Consider the following 19,776-nt stretch of genomic DNA (forward strand, 5'->3'; position numbering starts at 1 on the left):
GATAAACATACTCTTAGCCATAAAGGTATTTAGAGAAAAACTGGCATTCTTGGAACGAATTACAATGACATGGCAAGAATTCCATGATGAGAAAATATGTACAATCTGTCAGAGCAACAAACCTAGAAATGAAGGTGACCCAAAACTCTTTAGTTTCAGATTCTTAAAAATGAAGCCATCAAGTCAGTAGCCAGAAAATTTTCCAGTAATTTTGATTGTCATAAAACTGCTGACAAAATTATCATGCCATATACATTGACTTTATTTGAGATTCTTAGGTTTTGTACATTCTTCATTAGAGGTGATTCTTTTGTATTATTTTTTCTCTCTTTTCTTTTACATATAATTTATTTCCTTGTCATTTAGTAGCCATCAGGAGGCAAATCTGGTTCTCTCATTTTTTTCTGGTCATAAACGTTTCTTTGTCATAAAAGATGGGCAAGCCTACCCTGATTTCTCTGACACCTAGATGTCGACAGTTTGTCAAACAGAAGTGTCAGGAGCAGGTACTGTCCTAGTTCTGCTTTTCACCTATTTGAACTTTCTGCCTCTGTCTCATGTTGTACACATTAATCAAGCACCCCAAAATAGCTGTATCTAATATGGCTGGTGATAAGTACTTTCCATACATGGTGGAGCTTAAGCATAAACTAAGTGCCTTTCAGTGAATAATCTAGCATTGTGTTAAGATTGACACTGATTGCAGGTATACATAATTCCTAAAACATCAGTAATTGGGTGTACATTGGTAACTAGCCATTTTTCCCTTTAAGTCAGGATCATGTACAGTTAGTGCACTGTGAGATATTCTAAGAGCGTCTGGTCCAAGTCTCTGGTCTTGCAGATGAGGAAATTGAGGTCAAGATTAGTTTCAGTGACTTGTCCATAGTCATATCACTGGAATATGGAGAACTAGAAGTCAGGTCTCCAGATCACTACCACAGTATTGTTCTCCTGGTACTGTGCATTCCGTTCGTGCTGAAACATAAACATTCAAAGTGTATCACTCCAGCTGGTGTGTTGAGAATAGGCTGGAGGTGGCTGGGGGTAGTGTGGAAGCAGGAAGACAAGATAGGATCTGGCCAATTCAGGTGAGAGATGATAGGGGCTTAGCCCTGGGTGCTAAAGTGGAAGAGGTGAGAAGGGCGTGGACTCTGGATATGTTTTGAAGGGAGAGTGGACAGGATGTGCTGACAGATTGCATATGAGATGCCATAACTCATAGCCTCACTGTCCGCACACATAGGTGGTCAGTTAACTGTTTGATTCATGCTTTCAATAGAAAATTATATGTCAGTTCCAGTGTTAGGAGTTGAGCAGAGAGTGGTGAGCTAAGCAGATGGTTTCTGCCTTTGTGGAAACTAATGCAGTAGTTAAAAACCACACGTTGAGAAAGTGAACCAAGTAATTTTAAGGCATTGTATAATAATCAGCAGTGTATCAAGTGAAAATTGCATAACACAATGAATCAGCTCCAAGAGATTTCTCCTGTGTGAAGAATTAGTGGAGAGGCAGGCTTGCCTTATTTGGATCACTGGTTTCCTCATCAGTATTGACATAGGGTTTTATGGTTGTGCTGAGTTCAATTAACACTGTTAATAGGTTTGGAATAAAATATGATTGCAGTCCCATCCTTGTCTAACTTGGCTGAGCCTTATTACCTTTCTGAACCTTAGTTTCTATCTCATTTGCAAAATTAAAATGTTAACATGAGCCTTCCTCTCATGAAGATATGATTAATGGCTGTGGGAAAAAAACCTGCAAATTTTTTTTAAATCCACAGAGCAGTATAACTTGCTAATTAAAATCGACAAAAGCATGAAAATTAGAGATTGATAAGATGTTACTGCTTTGAATTATCTCCATTAATATAAAAGTCTCATCGTAATATCTTTTTATTTTATAGTCTTTCCACATAGCAATGTACTTATATCACACGGGAGGTTCTCATAAATGGATGTCTTCATGTCAGAAGCAGTTTTTCTTTTCTCTCACATGGTTACCATGACTACAGAATATTTGCTTGAGAGGCAATATTGCACAGAGTGGTTAGAACGGGTTTTGGGATTGATAGACCTGGGTTTGAACTTTGACTCTGCCATTACCTGTGAGCTCCTGAGCAAGTTGTTTACTCTCAGTTTTCTCCTCTTTAAAATGGCATTAATGATCACCACAGAACAAATTTATTGTAAGGATTAAGATTGATAACTGATATAAAGTCCCTAATACTGTGCCTCACACATAAGCCCTCAGTAAATGATAATTATTACGATCCAAGAATGACAGTTCCTGTTTCCCAAGGGTGGTGACTTTTGTAACCCTTCCTAACCATTCACCACTATAATCGCTCTTCTTCCCACCTTACCACTTACTGTCCAATAGGAAAGGGGAATTGCCTTATGGAATCTTGTATAAGATTCACTTACCTCCCTCCTTCAGAATCTGATATGCATGATATTCTTTTGATGAAACATTGACCCTGCCCAACCTGAGTTTGACCTTCTCTAAATTCCCCCCAATCACTGCCTTTTTGTTCTTGTTTGACTCATAATTTATTAGCATGCTTGTTATTTTTAAAAGCATGCTTATTTTTGAGTGTGTGTAGAGCCATTTTCAGTCAATATAAAGTCAGGTTAACTTTATTGACAGAATCCAGAGCAAGCTCACCCACTGCCCTCAAAGACCCAGCGTGTATGCAGTGCCTCATCCCCACCCCATTCCACGCAGAGTTTCTCTCTCATGCACTAGAATGGCAAGACCACCATCAACAGTAAACTTGTTCAGTTCTATGCTGTTATTTCACGTAAATGGAAGATTTCTTGATGTACTATTTACTCCCATTGCCATCTTACCCCACTTGCTCATATTTAGACTTTTTCTGCTGACACACAATAATGAGAAAGTAAGGGAAAATACGTTTCTTTGTGAAGTACTTAAATCTCAAAGGCTCTTGTTTATTTGTTTATTAAAAAGATTAAATATGTGGAAATAGTTGTCATTTGTCCCAAGAGTTTCAAATTGCTAAGCACCTTTTCTTATGTATAAGAAATAAGCTACTGGTTTGACTAGTCACTGAAGAAATCTTGGAACTTTGCAGAAAATTACAGTAAGAGGAAGTTGCTATATTGCAACAAGAGAGTATTTTGATTGCAAATTTTTCTGTAAGTGTGGCAATTTGCAACTTGAGAAGAATTTAATAGTAGCTGAGCTTTCAAAATGTAACACAGAAACTGTCATTTTCTTCCACAATTAAAATAAGTGCTTCTGAAAGTTTCAGGATAAGAATGACCCAAATTACCCTCCCCCTCACTTCCTCATCCAGAAGAGGGGGGAATAGAGTGTGAACAGAACATCTGTGGACAAAATGAAAGACAAATGCTCTTTTCAGGCAACTGTCTGAAAAAGGAATCTTTTATAGCCAAACAGAATACTGTTGCATGCATCGCCATGGTTAAGAAGAGGATCAACAATGCTTTCATAATGGCCTTTTATTTTAGCACATTTCTATTTTTATGGATTGAATTGTGATTTCAACACATCCATTCATAATTCATCATATAATTATATGCATAAATATCTTTTGACACATTTAATGCGCTTTTGCCTGCCACATCTTGAATTCAACTTTAAACTGTTAAGTGCAGTAAGACAATCTCATTACAAGTAATGTTAAAGGAGATTGGATAAAAAGGAATTTTTTCTTATCTACCAAAAGGAACAGTCTACTAAAGAACAGAACATCAGTAATATGCTGTACATGGATTACTGGAGAAAAGACACCTGGCTTGTTTATTTCCCCCTGAAGGACTTCAGGTTCAAACAATCAGTTAATTAAGACTACATCCTGTGTTCTTTGCTGGTGGTTTGTTCAACTTTTATGCACTCAACCAGTATTTATTTAGTACTTCCTCTGTCTTACACAGAGGAAGTACTAAAATCCCTGTTCTAGTCAAAGGATAAAACAGTGCATAAAACAGTCAGAATTCCTCTTCTTTCATATAGTTTATATTTGGAGGGAAGGCTGAGTAATAAACAAGAAATATAAGTACTTTTGGTAATGTTAAGTTCTAAGGAGAGAAATAAAGCAGGGAGGGAAAACAGGAAGTGTTGAGGACGATAAGGATAACAATTTTAGATAGGGAAGCCTGGGAAGAATTTACTAAAAAGGAAGCATTTGACTCATGATCTGAAGGAGGTAAGGGAGTAAGCCACAAGAGTATTGCTACCAAACCCAGGTTCGGCTGCTTGCTGCTCATAAGCCAATAACTCGAGAGGCAAGTGTCAGTAGAAAGGAAACGTGCTTTAATCAGAAAAGCTGGCGATCTGGGGAGAAGGTGGACACGTGTCCAGAAACCAACTCTGAAGATTCTGGTCAGCGATGACAGTTTTTAAAGGGAAAAATGGGGGTGAAGAATCTCAGTGGATCATCAAGGCAGGAGGTTGCGTTCTGCATCATTCTCCATTGGGTGCAGACTGGCTGACTCTTTCTTCACATGTTATCTTGCCTGCGTGATCTGCCTGCAGGAGTGCTAAGGGAGCTTTTGTGGGTAGAGAGCTAGTCATTTTTTAACTGCTTCATTCTTCATTCTTTCTTCTTTTTATCTAGGAAAAGAATCAAGTTAGACAAGGCTTGGTGTGCATTCAGGAGAACATAGGTCAGGAGTTAGTTTCAATTGCTTAGTCATCTCATTCTTATAATGAGGTTATTTTAAGGTTAGAGGTGGACAGAAATGGGCAAACAGGAAAGGGGCAAAAGAGCTGCTTTCAGTATCTGAGCAAACATTTCAGACAGAGGGAACAGCAAGGGTATAGGCCCTAAGATGGGACTCCACTCAGCATAATCTAGGAACAGCAAGTGTGGCTGGAGCAAAGTTAGTAAGGGTAGGCGCAGGAAGCAAAGGTAACAGGGGCCAGGTCATACAGGGCCTTCAGGGTCAGTGGAAGGATTTGGGCATTTATTCAGAGTGAGATGAGAAGCCATTGGAGAGTTTTCATGATCAAATCATATTTTAACAGGATCACTCTGACTCTTATGTTAAAAACAGAAGATATGAGAGCAGAGGGAGGGAGAACAGTGAGGAGATATTTTAGTGATGCAGGTGAGGGATGATGGTGGCTTAGACCAAGGTGATAGTAGTAGTAGAGATGATAAGAAAAAGTCATATTGTGAACATATTTTGAATACAGAGCTGATACAGCTTTCTGGTGGATTGACTATGGGCTATAAGAGAAAGGAAAGAGTCAAGATTGACTCTGGTATTCTGGGTGTGAGCCACTGTGGGGAGAAGTGGAATTGCCATTTACTAAGGTATAGAAGACTAGGAGAGGAGCAGATTCGGTTGATGGGTGGTGGATATCATGAGCTCAGTTTTGTACACATTAAATCTGTTGAGTTAGGCAGCCTGCAGCTCAGTCAAGAAATCCCGATTGACTATATAAATTCATAAGTAGCTAAAGCTCAGAGTTTGTAAACATTCTTAGGGAGAAAGTTCAAAGAACTTTCACCCAGCTGCTCCCTACAATAAACAGAAAGTGCTAGTGATGGTGTTAGAAAGATTTTATTGAATGATGATTCAGGAAAAAAGATAAAAATATGTTTTTTAAGAGAATGGACCTTCACAAATGTTTACAAAAGGAGTCTATTTTTGGTGGTCAGTAAGCCTTATGAGCTTATACTTTGAATTCTCTCTCTCTCTCTGTCTCTATCTCTCTGTCACACACACACACACACACACACACACACCCTACCCCAAACACAAAAAGATACAGTCATGGTCAAAAACAAGATCTAGTCTCCAAGGACTAGAAGAAAGAACAAAATTGCACACGACAATAAATGGGAACTAAAGCCATATACCTGGTAGGCTCTGAGTCCAGAAAGAGCTAGAAATGACTGGGAGTCTACTCTAATGGGGATCAGAGAACAAATGGACCACAGCTATGTCAGGAAACTGAAGATTGACTCACTGGGTGAAACCAACTGGGAAGGCAAGCAGAGCTTCCTCACCCACGAGTATAAGGAGGTTGAATAAAGATACAGCAATTGACCAGAGCGCTGACTCTTATAAGGTTATTCTTTCCTTAGTAAATGGAAATTATGGGAAATCCAGAAAACCCCTTAAAATAAAATTTGAAATAATAACAAGATGATTAAGAACACTGAATATTCAGAAGCACTAATACCAACTAGACATCCTGGATGTGTAAGATATAGTCAGTGAAATAAACACTATAGGTAAGATATACTTTAGACTGTTTAAAATCAGAGAAAGAATTAGGAAATTGGAAAACAGCAGAATGAATTCACCTAAAAAGCATTGCAGAAATATGAAAGATACATAGATGATAAATTGAGAGGTACCAACATAAGTCTAGAGACAAAAAGAGAGAGACTAGTAAAGAAGGCCCTTTGAAGAGACAATGCCTGAGAATTTTCAGAATTGAAGAAATAACACCTTCAAGAACAACACAATGAATGTGAAATGAGATTAATTAAAATCAGTTATAACCTAGACACATCATAGAGCAATTGCAGAATATCAGGGATAAAGAGGAAAATATTTTAAAAGCTACAGAAAGACTAAAGACAAATTATAACTAATGACAGAGTAGCTACAGATTTTTTATTTATTTATTTATATTTGGCTGTGTTAGGTCTTTGTTGCTGCGCGTGCGCTTTCTCTAGTTGCGGCGGCTGTGGGCTACTCTTCATCGCGGTGCACGGGCTTCTCATTGCAGTGGCTTCTCTTGTTGCAGAGCATGGGCTCTAGGCATGCGGACTTCATTAGTTGTGGCACGCAGGCACAGTAGCTGTGGCTCGCGGGCTCTGGAGTGCAGGCTCAGTAGCTGTGGCAAATGGGCTTAGTTGCTCGACGGCACGTGAGAGCTTCCCAGACCAGGGTGTGAACCCGTGTCCCCCGCATTGGCAGGCAAATTCTTAACCACTGCGCCACCAGGGAAGTCCCTAGCTACAGATGTCTTAAGGGCAATGATAGATGCTAAAAGAAAATAAAGTGATATATTCAGAATGCAGAGGGAAAATTATTTTCAACTCAGAATTCTATACCCAGCTAAGGTATTATTTTATTTAAGAGTAAAGGGTTTTTATATTTTCAAACATAAAAATCTAGCAGTGTTTGCTACTCACAGACTGCTATGAAAGAACTTCTAAAAGACATACTTACTTGAGCATGAACCTGGAAGAAGGGTGATCTGAAACTAAGAAGAAAAATACAGAAATAAAATATATTACAAATTTTCTGTCTCATGAGAAAAACATTCATCATCAGTAAAGCAAAGATTCCAGGCCTCTTTCTTTTTGAACTTGGTCATAATACCTTATATGATCTGCTATATTATCCATTATAGTCATGTATCTGTTCTTAATGTCTTGCTCTTATTAAATATTTCATGATATCACTAGAAACTGGGAAAAATGATAACAATTAAATATCTATCACTCAGAATGAATAATTCCATCAGTTCTACTAGAAAAGACTACACAAGATTGTAAATCTGCACCTCAAGGTATTTAATCATACTTGCTGATAACATGAGGAAACCTTCACTGTCAGGATTTATTTATATGTATGAATAATGAGCAATTTCTGATACAAGTTTTTAAGGAATCTTTGAATCTGTTTCAGGGGTCCCCAAATCACCCACACGTCCAGTGATTCACTAGGACTCAGAAGCCTCAACATATAGTTGTACCCACAGCTAAGATTTTATTACAGTGATGCAGCAAGGGTATACAGCCAGATCAGTAAGGAAAAAAAGATACACATGAAATCTGGAGAAATCCATGTGCAGGTTTCCTGTGCTCTCTCCTTCTCATGACAGATCATGCAGAGTGCACACTTCCCTAGCAGCAAAAATACAGTCACATGTGGGTAGTGTCTCTGCCCAGGGGAGCCCATCGAAGACTCAAGTACCCAAGGATTTTAATGGGTTGGTTACATAGGCATCCTCTGCCTAGCAACTACTTTTCCTTTCCTGAAATGAAAGCAAGTGTTGAGTCCCCAGGTGGGCAAAATCATCTTATCGCTTAGGGAAGCTTCATGTCAGTACAGGGAACTGTTTACCAGCCAAGTTCCCGTATGTCAGCTGAGGGCCAACCTTGCAAGCAGGCCTTTCTAAAATAGCCTCAGGCCTGCTATATTACTCTTTTCTACACAGAGACCTATTTCCTTAATGGTAGTTTTCATTGTTTTTTCCATTACTTTCAAAAGCATATAATTCAATTAACTCTTTCATTTTAGAAAATGTCACATCACTTAGAAAAATAATGACGTTTCTCTTAAGAGAATTTCATTGTAATAGTTACAATATTTTAAAAAGACAGCTAAAGCTTTGCTTCTTTGAATGATGGATAAATCTGTATTGTGTGCCTAGGAGTTCTTAGGTTCCAACAATATGTATACTGATTATACTCTGCAATCATGATGAGTATGAGAATATATTTTTATAGGGAAAGAAAAGATAATCTTGTTAAAAAAGAAAAGCTGGAGAGCGTAAAATATGTTTTTGTGTAGATTTTAAAGTAGACCTTAAGGTTCTAAGAAATAACGTGCAAAAAGCATAGGAAGTACATTATATAACTCAATTCTTTTGAGCTGTCTGTTATCCATGTAGCTTCCTAAAAACAAACCACCCCCATCTTTGTCATTTTTAAAAATAATGAGCTGTAAAATTATAATGATTACTTGTGGAAACACAAAAGGAAAAAACCCAATCAGTAATTTTACAGCCAAACAATTTAGGGAAAATAGCTAAATGTAAATTAACTATACTTAAGCACACTAGCCTGAGTTATTATTTTGAAGCAAAGTGCACTCAAGAAAATTAACATAGCATGATGGGTTTTATCTTTTATGCTCTCTCTCCAAAATTGATTATGAATTTCTGGAGCCATGGATCCTGCAAAGTTTTATACACACACACACACCGCATATATATGTATTTATATTACTTTGACAATTGGGTGATTATTTCTGCGTTACACTGAATGTCAGCAAATTATCTGACCCTTATCTTTAGGACTAATATCCACCCATAATATTATATTCCTAAGAATTATGTAAACCATATATAAATCATGCAAATTATTATGTAAGTAGAATGTTATTTTACAAGCAAAGATACTAAATAAGGAAGTATGTCACAGAATACAAATTTACTTTATAAAACCAAGGCCAGCAAATTTTATGTAGACAAAATCCAATTGCCCCTTACAGATATGAAGAAGGATCTGTTACCTAAAATTCGTTTTGAAGGATTATCTGTGAATTAAAATTACACATGCTATCTCTCTACCCTGTTAGCTAGCCAATCATATGAACATAATTAACCTTATTTAGACCAGTGAACAATCTAGTTTAGTAGACTGTCTGACTGGAACCAGTGATTTATAGTCATTAATTGAAAGCTAGACTAGTCATACAGTTGTGGGTTTTTCTATTAAGACATTACGCTATTCTGGTCCTTAGCGTGGAATAGACTAATAGGTGGGTTTAACTGAGATGGTTGTTAGCTAGGTGAGTATGATGCAGGAAGTATATAGCTCAAGGAAATGGTCATAACGATGTCCCATGGAAAGCAAGTAGAAGAAGAGAAATAAAGGCACAAAAGGTGGTAAAGTCAATAAATTGGATGCCTCAATGAAGATTTTCTAAAAATTGCTGGGTTGGAGGTATTATACTATGTAAAACGGAGATAATGGAGGCAGTTGTTGGAGTATGCTTAAGAGTAACAAATATAGGGTCATGGGGGTGGGTAGCTGAAGAGTGGAGAAGTAAAGAACGTTAGAGATGAGGGACTGAGAAAGCCAACATACTGACATCACCTACATGAAGGTTAGTTCCCCATAATAGAGACAGAAGTAGGTGTGAGAACAAAATATTGATTTAAGTGCTGAAATATTTAGCAACTGAGGGGGAGGGCCTAGGAGATCAGTAGCTCATGGTGGCTTATGGTATATAATGAAATTCAAAGGAACAAGTGATAGTCATATTTGCTTGACAACTTCATAAGATTTTGTGAGAATCAAATGAGATATTGCCTGAGAAAGCACTGTAAACCCGTAAGAAAGGTAGTGCTCTGCATATATGAGCCCTCAGTTTCAGCCCTGCTTTATGTCCCTATTTCTCTGCCTACAAAATAAAGACCAAGATAATATTATTCTCTCCTGCTTCATGAGAAAGTAGAAAGTTTAGCGGCGTGTTATATATGAATTTGTTTTGAGTCTTTGGAAAAAGAAGGTACTTTCGCTGACCGGGGTTCAGAGTCACCGTTCAGCTTTTGAGTGTTCTCTGCAGCTTGTTGGGACTCCGATGGCACGCTGCGTATCACATAACATTCTTCCCTATCTTTGATTTCAGACATTTCAGCAGTCTTCTCTGCAGCACAAATCAAAGAAGAAAAACAAAGGTAAGAAAAGGAAATGAAACATTTAGCTGCTTAGTTTGCACTGGGATAATCACCAGCACAGTTCACCCATCCTCTCTTGCCTGAGCCCAGTGTGGTTTGGAAGAGAACAACCCCCTAGCACAAGAGCTACCAAGACCGGCTTCTCCTTCAGGTCAATTATGATACAAGGTACCTTTTGCAACACATGGTCTCAACAGGTTTTCAGACTGGGATCACGCACTTCAGATTAAATTGTATGTCACTCATGTGGGCGAAAAGGTATTACAATTTTCCATAGTTTTTTATTCTGATACAAAGAGAAAATAAGAATTTTTAAGGTTGTTAAGTATCCAGACTTATTTTTATAATCTGTAGATTAACCTTCTACCTTCACACGTATACAAAATTTAAAGAGCATTTTTACCCACTATTATCTTTAGGTCCTATAGCCGGCAAGAGCAAAAGACGAATTTCTTGCAAAGATCTTGGCCGTGGTGACTGTGAGGGCTGGCTTTGGAAAAAGAAAGATGCGAAGAGTTATTTTTCACAGAAATGGAAGAAATACTGGTTTGTCCTAAAGGATGCATCCCTATATTGGTATATTAATGAGGAGGTAAGACAAAGCACATTTTGTTTTCTCATTCATTTTATCTTTAACCAAAAGAATCATCGTCTTGAGACTTACGTTTTAAAATCATATAATCACCTTAAGGCTAATTCAGGAGACTTCTGCTGGTTATTTTTCAGTCTGCCTTCTTAAAATGGTTGCATTGTGGGGTTCTGGAAAGGCACTTGTCTCAATTATTCTAATGTAGCAACATATTTGAAATATAGATAATGTATAGTAAAATTCTGTATATCTAATTAAAAATACCAAACTAATTCAAGCAATAGCTTACTCAAAAGGATTATACATGGAAATTTGATAAAGATTTTTAAATGTCTTGCTTTTGTTCAAAGTTTTAAAATTTTTTCTGTTTGCTTTTTTGGGAGGAAGTCCTTTAGTAAGTTAAGTAAATTAAGTTAATACCACCTGCATTTGTTTCAGTTTTTCTTAAGGAATAAATGAACTAGTAGACTAGTTACAAAAATCTTCAAGTATTCATTTCATTTGGCCCAATAGGGACAGCAGGGGGAGGGTATATAATACATGCCAATTGTCCTTATAATTTCCTGTTTCATTTCCAATAAACAGATTTATATCCAGAGTAATTATATAACCTGTCACATATCACAACAGATATACAGTATACCTTATTTTTTGATATTCCCTTAACTCTACATTTGCTTCCTTTGCCATAGCCATCTATCAGTTCACCTTAAGTTTTTTATTTTTTTATTTTTTTTTACATCTTTATTGGAGTATAATTGCTTTACAATGGTGTGTTAGCTTCTGCTCCACAACAAAGTGAATCAGCTATACATATACATATGTTCCCATATCTCTTCCCACCTTAAGTTTTTTAAACAAAAATTTCTATTGTTAGCTTTTTTTTTCATAAAAATGTATGTGGTTTAATGTAGTGTGCTGGCTAAAAACTTTTTGTATGCCAATCAAGTAGTGTAAAAACATAACGTCTTTATGTTTCTCTTTATTTTAGATCACTTGTAGATTGCTGAATGCTTTTCTGTCTTTCAGAGTTTAATGGGGAGATCATAACTACCCCAAAAGTATTTTAAATTGTTCAAAATTTTTAATTTTAACATTAAAGACATCAAGGGTAACATAACACAAATCAAAGAGATTTGAGACTATTGTATTTACCCTAAGATTGGAAGAAAAAAATGCTCAAATATTGAAAAATATTGGAAGTTATACTGCTCTTGCATATAACACACACATTTTAGTCACTATCATTAGCATCAAATTTTATTAAGTTTTACATATAAACATACACACACACACTAAAAGAATTGAGAACCCCTATTCTTTTTCTTTGAGATGGCAGATGGGAGTATGATGTCTCTTGAACTTGATATATAAGGAGCCATGAACTGGTACAGCACAGATCAAAGTTTGGGAGTAAAAGTCTGAGGAGTTGGCTCATGAACATGAAAGGGACAACAACATTTAAAGGGTTTAGCCAAAAATAATCTTAGCCTAGTTGTAATAACTTGCATCTGATGTAAGATTTTAGATAATTCTCCTGTCTTGTATTCCCATCCCACATTGTGGGGGGGGCATTTTATGGATTTCATTCAGTTTTCCAAGTGAAACATGACTTTTATGTATATATAGCATGTAAACCAAGTCAGATATTTGAAAAGCAAATTAACCTCTTCATTTGTAAAATCTTGAGTACACAAAATAATTATTTAATTCAGGTTTAAGAGATTTTTTTTGGAGACAGAAAAGGAATTGAATTAGTAAATGTCCCTACATTTTATATCTGAACATTTAAAATGTAGAAAATTGAATTGTAAATGTGGACTACAGTTATTTTATATGTTATAAATGTGTATGTACATTCTGAGGGAAAAATTACTTATAAAACAGGCTTCACTTTGAGAATTAAAAATTTTTCTATCTTTATTTTAATATAAAAAGGATTTTTAAACATTTCTGTATGTATTTTAATTTGTACTATTCTAAATGTTCAAAATATACCTTCAATTTAATGGACTATAGCAGGTAAGACTGAAATTCTGATCTCTAAAATGTCTAATTTAAAGGATTAAATGAACTGATTCATTAGTATAGATATTTAAGGCATAGTTGTATAGTAGCACGAGCTTCAAACCTTTATATATAATACCCTAAACAAGAGTGTTGCCTCTTTAGGATGAAAAAGCAGAAGGATTCATCAGTCTGCCTGAATTTAAAATTGATAGAGCCAGTGAATGCCGCAAGAAATAGTAAGTTGATTTTATTTGGGGCGAGGGAGAGAAAGGAAGGGTAGTTTTGGTTTTTTTTAATTTCTAGCTTTTAAATTATAGGTTGCTTGTCTAATGCTTTCAAATTGAGGTAATAAGAAAGCAGTTTTGTGGGCAGAAAATTGAATTTTTCACTCATTTCTGTCATCACGGCAGAAGCATTATATATGTGAACTCAGATTAGATCTGAGGTAATTTTTATCCATAAAAATTGTTTGGTTCTAACTTATTTCCCAATTTGAAATAAATAAATGTACTCTGTTTCCTTTTGCAGTGCATTCAAAGCCTGTCATCCTAAAATCAAAAGCTTTTATTTTGCTGCTGAGCATCTTGATGATATGAACAGGTAAAGTTACTTAAATTTCAAAATACTTAGAAAGTCAGTTAGGCTTAGATTTCTGTTTTCCGCATCAATGCCTAGAGAATAATGTCACTGAAGTTTCTAGATCAGTTTAAAATAAAATGGACCCAGCCATAGCTCCATGTAGCCATACCTAATTTTAAAGAATGGCATTTTAAAAAGTCAAAATAAACTCATTGACTTTTTGTCAAGTTTACCAAAAATGTGCCAGAATCCATGTATAGGCCAAAAAAAAAATCCACTGTAGAAAAAAAACATTTTTTTAAGTCCACTTCAAGAATATGTCTTCAGATTTATTCCCAAGTGAGGAAAAAAGGATACCCACAAAAAAAGCTGACTTTTCGGGCTTCCCTGGTGGCGCAGTGGTTGAGGGTCCGCCTGCCGATGCAGGGGACACGGGTTCGTGCCCTGGTCCGGGAAGATCCCACATGCCGCGGAGCGGCTGGGCCCGTGAGCCATGGCCGCTTAGCCTGCGCGTCCGGAGCCTATGCTCCGCAACGGGAGAGGCCACAACGGTGAGAGGCCCAAGTACCACCAAAAAAAAAAAAAAAAAGCTGACTTTTCCAAGTGCTGAGTATTTATGACAGAATATCCATCTCAATAACTTAGGCATAGGCATAGTTGGTGTATCTCTCTGTCACCTTTCTTCTATCACTGGACAGGATTGTGCAGCCAAGTGATTAGATGGCACGTGGTTATTTGGTGGCTCTGGGAAAATCTGGATATATATTTTTTCATTATCTACAACATACTGCTTCTTGTTTCCATTTTGGCTCTTATGAGTTTGATCCTTTCTTCCTTTTTCTTTCCTTTCTCCTTTCCCTTTTCTAGATTTGTAGAAATTGGATTTAAGATTCAAAATTTTCCCCTTCACAGCTCTTCAGTAGGCAGTGCATGTTACACATATGATGTGCCAATAGTTAGGAAGACGCAGAATAGCATAGTGGTTAAGAGTATGAACTTTGGAACCAGGCTGTCCAAATTCCAGCCGTCCCACTTAGTAGCTCTGTGACCTTGGATATAGAACTTAACCTCTCTCTGTCAGGTATTAACTCTTTTTAAAAAATGGAGATAATAACCATCTCCACCCATAGAACTTTTATGAGGAGCAAATAAGAACACATAAAGGGCTTAGAACAGTACCTGCTAAATTGTAAGTGCTATATAAGTGTTTGCTTTCAATATATATTCCTTTTATATACATAGGGTTCTCACGCCATATAACTTTCTTTGTATATCTCTAAAGAGTTAGTGTTCAAATATTTTTAAGCACAAAATTTTGGAGCTTCATAAATGTGCTTGAACACGCTAAATGGACACTTAATATGCTTTTATAAATAATCTTGTTCTTTGACACTTCAGGGTATAGGCGTGATTTTTCCAAACCAAGGATATGAATACAAGGAGAGGGCAAAGAAAGGTGTTGAGAAAACTTGATAAAATCTTTTATAATTAATAGGAGAACTGAGCCTTTCTTTTATTGAAATATAATTGATTAACAATGTTGTGTTAGTTTCTGGTGTACAGCAAAGTGATTGTTTTATATATTTTCTTTTCTTTTCCATTATGGTTTATTACAAGATATTGAATATAGTTCCCTATGCTATAGAGTAGGTCCTTGTTGTTTATCTATTTTATATATAGTAGTGTGTACCTGCTAATCCCAAACTCCTGGCTTATCCGTCCCCCCCTTCCCCTTTGGTAACCAGACGTTTGTTTTCTATGTCTGTGAGTCTGTTTCTGTCTTATAAATAAGTACATTTGTATCATATTTTAGATTCCACATATAAGTGATGGTATTTGTCATATGGTATTTGTCTTTGTCTGACTTACTTCACTTAGTATGGTAATCTCTAGGTCCATCCAAGTTGCTGCAAATGGCATTATTTCCTTCTTTTTTAAACTGAGTAATATTCCATTGTATATATGTACCACATCTTTTTTATCCATTTCTGTTGATGGACATTTAGGTTGCTCCCATGTCTTGACTATTGTAAATAGTGCTGCTGTGAACATTGGCGTGCATGTATCTTTTTGAATTATGGTTTTCTCCAGATATATTCCCAGGAGTGGGATTTCTGGATCATATGGTAGCTATATTTTTAGTTTTTTAAGGAAATTCCATACTGTTTTCTATTGTGGCTGCACCAATCTGCATTTCCGCCAACAGTGTAGGAGGGCTCCCTTTTCTCCACACCCTCTCCAGCATTTATTGCTTATAGATGTTTTGATGATGGCCATTCCTACTGCTGTGAGGTGATACCTCATTGTAGTTTTGATTTGCATTTCTCTAATAATTAGCGATGTTGAGCATCTTTTCATGTACCTATTGGCCATCTGTATGTCTTCTATGGAGAAATGTATACTTAGGTCTTCTGCCTATTTTTTGACTAGGTTGTGGGGTTTTTTTTGTTGTTACTGAGTTGTATGAGCTGTTTGTATATTTTGGAAATTAAGCCCTTGTCAGTCACATCATTTGCAAATATTTTCTCCCATTCCTTAGGTTGTCATTTTGTTTTGTTTATGGTCTCCTTTGCTGTGCAAAAGCTTATAAGTTTGATTAGGTCCCATTTGTTTATTTTTGCTTTTATTTCTATTGCCTTAGGAGACTGACCTAAGAAAACATTGCTGGGATTTATGTCAGATAATGTTTTGCCTATGCTCTCTTCTAGGAGTTTTGTGCTGTCATATTATATTTAAGTCTTTAAGCCATTTTGAGTTTATTTTTGTGTAAGGTGTGAGGGAGTGTTCTAACCTCATTGATTTACATGCAGCTGTCCAGCTTTCCCAACACCACTTGCTGAAGAGACTGTCTTTTCCCCATTGTGTATTCTTGCCTCCTTTGTCAAAGATTAATTGAGCATAGGTGTGTGGGTTTATTTCTGGACTCTCTATTCTGTATCCATATGTCTGTTTTTGTGCCTATACCATGCTGTTTTGATTACTGTCACTTTGTAGTATTGTCTGAAGTCTGGGAGTGTTATGCCTCCAGCTTTGTTCTTTTTCCTCAGGAATGCTTTGGCAATTCTGGGTCTTTTATGGTTCCATATAAATTTTAGGATTATTTGTTCTAGTTCTGTGAACTGAGCCTTGTATTTGGTTTCCAAAATCTTCTCTTGATTTGCATGTTACCATTCTTGAAATTTCACAGTAGCCAATCAGAATTTGAAGAGCTTATTCTCAAAATGAAAATGTTTATGTACTTGTTGGGGAGGGGTGGTACTCTATTTTGTGTTTTAACTATTTTATACTTCTACTGTTGTTGTTACTCACTATCCATTTTACCACAATTGACCTCAATGCCCTTAGGATAAATATGAAGGATTTACATCACAACCAAACAGAAAATAAGTGGTATATATAATCATGTCCTCTCCTACAAGATAGATCCACTAGAACACAGTTACTTCCATCCAGGAATTAACATAAATTAATCTTTCGTGATACTTGCTAATCAGGGTCTTTTTAGGTTTAGAAAATAGCCTGTTCAAAAATGCATTTTTATGAACTATAAAACCATTCTTGATCTCCATTCTCTACCCTGTGTTAGCAATAACTCAGAAGTGTATGATGTCACTAACTCTTCCCTAATACTCCTGTGGATGTATCTGGTTCAGGATATCAGAGAAGAAGCTAAACCAAACCCATATGTTTCATTTTGTTGCCTTTTCTAAGCAATGGGTCAAAGAAAAAAATAAATAAATCTGATCAAATATGTCATCTCCACATGGTACATTTAAGAGTGCTGTTTTATGTAAGCCTTGCCGTGGTGTACTACAACCTTCAGAATTAAATTGTCCTGAAATACTGAGTCTTTCTTTAAAATTTAAGTATAGTGGACTTTTATTGTTTTGCCCTGCTTTTTATTTTTTGAATAAGCATATTCCTAATGTCTGCTTTCAATAGGCAAGTTTATTAAAAATTACTTGTCAATAGGACGGAGGAGAGTCAGTGCTGGCAATATTCACAGAGGATTGGTGTTGGGGAGAGACAGCCTCCAACAACTTTATTTAATAAGCTGATTGTTACATAGCAGCAAGATGATGTGGGTGTTGGTTCATTCTATGTGTAGTCCTTTGAAGGCATGTACCTAAGCCTTCAAGAGATGATATAGTTATAAATAATTATAATTATATTATAATAATTATAAATAAGTGCCTTACCTGGTTATTTCATAATTTCTAAAATATTATCATATATATTTTTAAAATGGAGTGCTAGTTTTGACAGGACCTAGTAACTGGAATGAAAAAGCAATCCTTAGATTTAATTTTCTTCTGTAAAATCCGCATGTGTGTATACACATACATACGCACATGCATACATATACCCAAATACATATAACTTAGAATATTAAAATCTCACCATCTATTTTTTGAGTAGCTTTAAGTTTGATTGTGAGGTAATCTTCAGAAACACTTTTGAGCACCCTACCACCAATCCATCTGTTCCATCCTCAGAAATGAGCATTGAAACATTAAAAAAAACTTTTTTGCCAGCCTGTGTGAAATCTGTGGGAAGAAAACAAAACATCATGTTTCTCAAGTATTCTGAGACTTATTTACTGAATTCACTTGGCCTATGTATTCCTTTTCACGTCAGCACATATGTCCTTATAATTGTCAGGACTCACCAGTTTCTGTTTAGTGTGATTATCTTACATTTCTTCCCCAGTTCTTACTCTGGTTTCCCTCTCAGTACGTTATTCTGTGTCAGCTGTTGACAGCTTCATTGGAACATTCACCATAGGCCCAATCCTCTTATCCTTAAATATTGTCTGTCTCCCTCACTGAAGATACAGGCATCATGAAAACAGATACTTTGTTTCATTTATCTTTCTCTATCCTCAGTGCCTAGAACAGTACCTGGCACACATTAATATTTCTTAACTCAATTAATGCATATATATCTGCTGTTCATAATAGCATATAAACACCAAACCATAACTGCAGCAAGTGTTTGGATAAGCATCTTCTAACTGAGGCCTAAGGACAACTTTATCCAAGACAGCAACAACAGTTGTGTTGCATTCAGCCTTTTGTGTCTATACATACAAGTTTACGCATACACTTTGTAAAGAGTTTTTATTGGGGACAGAATTTTTCTTCCTAAAAGTAGTTTAATTTTTTAATTGTCTTGTGGAATTTAGGAATCCTGGAGCTCATCAAAGGCAGAAATTATGTCTTATTCATTTTTGGACCCACAAAACGTAGCTCATTGTTCAGCATACAACAGGCATTTAATAAATGTTGTTGAGCTGAAAAATTAAGAAGCCTCTTTTTAGTTTCCTTATTCATCTCATGAAGACCTCACTGCTCTTTAGACTTCTGATAAAATGAAATTTCAGTGATATATTAAAAAGTATTAAATATGAAGTACTGAATTAAAATTCATTAACAAATATTCCTCTAGTGGTATCAACATCATTTCCACCCAAAAAGCACCAAGCCAGTCTTTCCTAAGAGTGCTAAGATTCACCTTGTAGTACAAATTCAACCCCTTTCTTACTACAAATGACCTATAGGCTAGATTTTAATTTTGACCTTTTACTAATGATTGGAGTCATTTTTAAAAGGTTATTTGTCATGAAGTTAACTTCTTGGCTGACAGTTTATAATTTTCTGGATCGTGTGTATATATCATGCTGCTGAATTCATTTGATCCATTTTTTTTTCCATTTCTGCTCCAGTCCCTTCTTTACTTCCCATAGTTGAGGTGATCATTACATTGTAGGCTTTGTCAAAATAAAGTTGTGCTTTAAGTGACTTATTCTTAAAATTAAAGCTTAAATTTCCATGGATGTGATTTTGTCCATTAGAGAAACAACTTTCCTCCCTCCCTTTTCAAGATATTCTAAGTATCTGATGCACAGTTAACACCACTTGGCATAAATGACAAAATATATGAGTCACTTCAAAGAAAGTCATCTTCCACTTGACAGGGGAGATAATCTCCTAGGAGAAAAGCTTCTCAAACACAGTTTTTTTCCTAAAAACGTGTTTCAATCAGATTATTCCACAATTTAATGATGTTAACTATACTAGTGATTCCAAACTTACTCAAGCTAGTTTGGAAGGTTGATTCTTCCTTACTTTCTTATTTGGGAAGATATATGGATCATAGCTCAGGATTGA

At 36.1% G+C, this 19,776-nt stretch overlaps 1 protein-coding gene across 11 annotated transcripts in view; it reads left to right on the forward strand.

Annotated features, from left to right (window-relative positions):
- The window catches only part of CNKSR2 (connector enhancer of kinase suppressor of Ras 2), a 258,260-nt gene that overhangs the window by 185,547 nt on the left and 52,937 nt on the right, over positions 1 to 19,776 (forward strand). For all 11 annotated transcript variants that reach the window (XM_049704702.1, XM_049704705.1, XM_049704701.1 and 8 more), the window contains 4 exons: positions 10,380 to 10,428; positions 10,848 to 11,020; positions 13,190 to 13,263; positions 13,556 to 13,627. In XM_049704702.1, the coding sequence (XP_049560659.1) occupies positions 10,380 to 10,428; positions 10,848 to 11,020; positions 13,190 to 13,263; positions 13,556 to 13,627 (368 nt within the window). The remainder of the gene's footprint in view (positions 1 to 10,379; positions 10,429 to 10,847; positions 11,021 to 13,189; positions 13,264 to 13,555; positions 13,628 to 19,776) is intronic.

Source organism: Orcinus orca, chromosome X (genome assembly GCF_937001465.1).
Source record: "Orcinus orca chromosome X, mOrcOrc1.1, whole genome shotgun sequence".
Taxonomy (NCBI): Eukaryota; Metazoa; Chordata; class Mammalia; order Artiodactyla; family Delphinidae; genus Orcinus; species Orcinus orca.